This window comes from Chaetura pelagica, unplaced genomic scaffold (genome assembly GCF_000747805.2).
Source record: "Chaetura pelagica isolate M959 unplaced genomic scaffold, ChaPel_1.0 scaffold414, whole genome shotgun sequence".
Taxonomy (NCBI): Eukaryota; Metazoa; Chordata; class Aves; order Apodiformes; family Apodidae; genus Chaetura; species Chaetura pelagica.
This window is the reverse complement of record NW_009952976.1, coordinates 417,491-420,306: the sequence shown is the minus strand read 5'-3', so window position 1 is coordinate 420,306 and position 2,816 is coordinate 417,491. Positions and strand designations below refer to the sequence as shown.

The window sequence follows — 2,816 nt, the reverse complement described above, 5'->3', positions numbered from 1 at the left end:
GGGGCCGGGCGGGGGGTGGGGAAGGAACTGGGACCGGCCCCGCGGCTCCTCCTGCTCCGAACCGAAGGGCTCCGGCCCTGAGTGGGGGTTTTATTCGCTTCCCGTTAATTGATCTCCCGCCGGCGCAGAACGGCGCGGGGTCGCTGGTGTTGCCGCTGTTGGTTCTTTTAAATGGGACGCCAAAGCGGCCAGAGGCAGGCCGCGCGCTTCGCGGGCTTCCAGCGCGTGAATTAGGCTGACAACAGTTATAAACGGCGTGGGGTTTGTTGGCAGGGCTAGAGCCGCCCGAGCGCTCTGTGTTTCCGCGAAGACGAAGACAACGGGCATGGGAGTTCCAGCTGGGAACTTCCCCTTTCCGTTTGTACAGCTCAGAGTGCCTTTCTGGGAAGGTCAGTGATAGTTGTCCTCGGGGCGTGGGGAGTGAGGGGAAGATTCTCCCCAGCAGCACAACAGCAGGGCCTGGAGTGTCACCCAGCTCTGCGCGGCCTGGCAGACCTGCCGTCTCTCTGCAGAATCGGTGCTTTCAAATCCGTGTTTACACTCGGATGCAGGAAGGTGGAGGGAGAAAGGGCATTTCTTTGCATGTACACAGGCAAGCAGTATCTGTGTTGTACTGATCATAAGCATTGGGGCCGAGCAGCACAGTCCCAGTGTACCTCCAACCTACCCATCTTGCTGCATGCATGTGGCTTTTACCTGTGATTCAGTGCCTGCTGGGATGGGGTGTCTGACAGTCTTAACCTGGAGAAGGGTTAGATAAGGATGAGATGGTGCTGCCCTGGATGTGCTGGAATCACTTTCAGTGGGATTCATGGTTGCACTTGTGCCTCGAGCTAAGCACAAACCTAAGTGTTTGAAGGGTCAGGCTGAGCCTGAAAGTTGCACACATACACACACAGAGTGAAAATAAGTTTGAAGAAGAAAAATGCCCTCTCATTTATACACCCTTTAACACCTCTAGATGTGTCTTATATTGCTAACAATAGAATGAAGCTGCACAGATTCAGGTTTTCTTCCCATTGCTTTTTATTCAGGACTGTGAGGGTGAAGGCCATTTTGAAGAGGTATTTTGAAAATGGGGGGAGGGGGTGCTTGGGAAAGCTGATTTTTCACCTTGAAGAAAAGGAGAATGCACAGGGTTCTCTTTTTAATAGAAGCATGAATTTCAACCCCACGTGTGTATGGCAATGTCCCCAGTAGGACATTACTCAGGAGGAATCCAAGACATTCAGTGAACGTGTACAGCAGGACATGGGTATAGCAGAGAAACATCTTTTGGTTTCACTTTAAGTGACTTGTGCACTGTAAAATTACAAGTCTTCCCACCTCAGCTGATGTCACCATGGAGAGATGGTTGGCCATGGGTAAAAGCCACTCAGACAGCAATCATAAAGGCCTGGATTTATCTTTCTTTGTCTGGTGGCAAAAAGGATTCAGCAATGCAGATTTTGAGTTACGTGTTGCTAAAAAGGTGGTGGTGTTTTCAGGAGAAAAGGTAACAAACATGGTGCAGAATAGAAGATGCATCTGCATGCTTATTTAAGGACAATTTACTGATTTGTGTATGCAGATCCAACAATGGGAAGTGCATCAAGAGATCTCCAGTGTGCCTTGAAAAGTGAAATTAGTGATGGTATTCCCTAGTAGTCCTGCACTTCGTAAAAAGGTTTGAGCTACTCTTTTTACTGTACATGAAATTACCTGTTTTCTATTTATTTTAGTGCCATCTCTACATTTCTTTCCTACTGAGAAAAGTGCAGCCCCTCAGAGCACTTTTCCCCCTGTTAAGGCTATATGTTATAGAGAGGTGTCAGTAGCTGCTGCAGAAAGAAAGGCTGCAGCTTTGAAAAGCATCAGCCTCAAATATAACACTGATCCAAATTATCAGGGATGCTTTGAAGAATGGATCCTGTTTCAAATCACTGGGACACGCAGGGGTAAAGGAGGAGACTGCCAAGCTGAAAAGGCAGGGAGACAGAGGGACTGAGTGATACGTGACAACTGCTCTGAATATGGTTAGTCCCAATTGAAATGAGGCGAACTCCCAGTTGTCAAAAATCATTCCAAAAGACTAGGTACCAACAACTTGGTGATCAGTGCGCTTCACTTCCAAACCTAGGGTCCTGTGCTGTCACAGCTCATCCTCAGCACAGACAGGGTCTCTCTGGGGTGCTCGGGTCACTCTCAGGAAAGAAACTGGTCTGAAAGAGACAATTGCAATGCTTTCAAATACTCTTTAGAGCAACACCTTTCCTTCTCCATAGAGTCATGATTAGGGAAGGGCCTTTTGAGACTTCTAGGAGCAAAGATTGTGGGCAAAAGGGAGGTGGCCCCTTTCTAAGTTCTTAGAAACCTCAGGTTTTTCTGCTGCCTTTCTGTGCTTCACCCTCTCACTGCTGCCTGCTTAAGGTGTGACTTCAGTGGTGCCCTAAGCAGCATCAACTAGGAACTACCTGGTGTATGAAACTAGTTCCCATTCAGTGGCTGCAAACCAAGGAGTAAAAATCAAGTGCATTTTATTACTTTTTAAAGGAATGTAGGGCTGGCTGGCTCTCCTCCAGTTACTGATGCTACTAGAAACATTTGAATTGTCTAAGTTGTGATTTCTAGCACCCTTTGCTTTTGGATGCCCAAACCCACGACAGCATTCACCAATTACTATAAGGGCAAAACTGATATTTGCTGTCCTTATGTGTTGTCATGAAACTTATTGGAGCTCACCAGGGAAGCAAACAACCTCCCACCCGAGGCTCTGTAGCATCCCCAGCTGATTCAGTGTGCTTGGCATAGGAAAGCTGAATTCAAAGAACAGAGCC

The 2,816-nt window shown here is 47.9% G+C and overlaps 1 protein-coding gene across 1 annotated transcript in view; it reads right to left on the bottom strand.

Moving 5' to 3' along the window:
* RBX1 (ring-box 1, E3 ubiquitin protein ligase) overlaps positions 1–327 on the bottom strand; it is an 11,088-nt gene extending 10,761 nt beyond the window's left edge. The window contains exon 1 of the mRNA XM_009996370.1: positions 154–327. Coding sequence (XP_009994672.1) covers positions 154–327 — 174 coding nt within the window. The remainder of the gene's footprint in view (positions 1–153) is intronic.
* Positions 328–2,816: the final 2,489 nt, after the last annotated feature.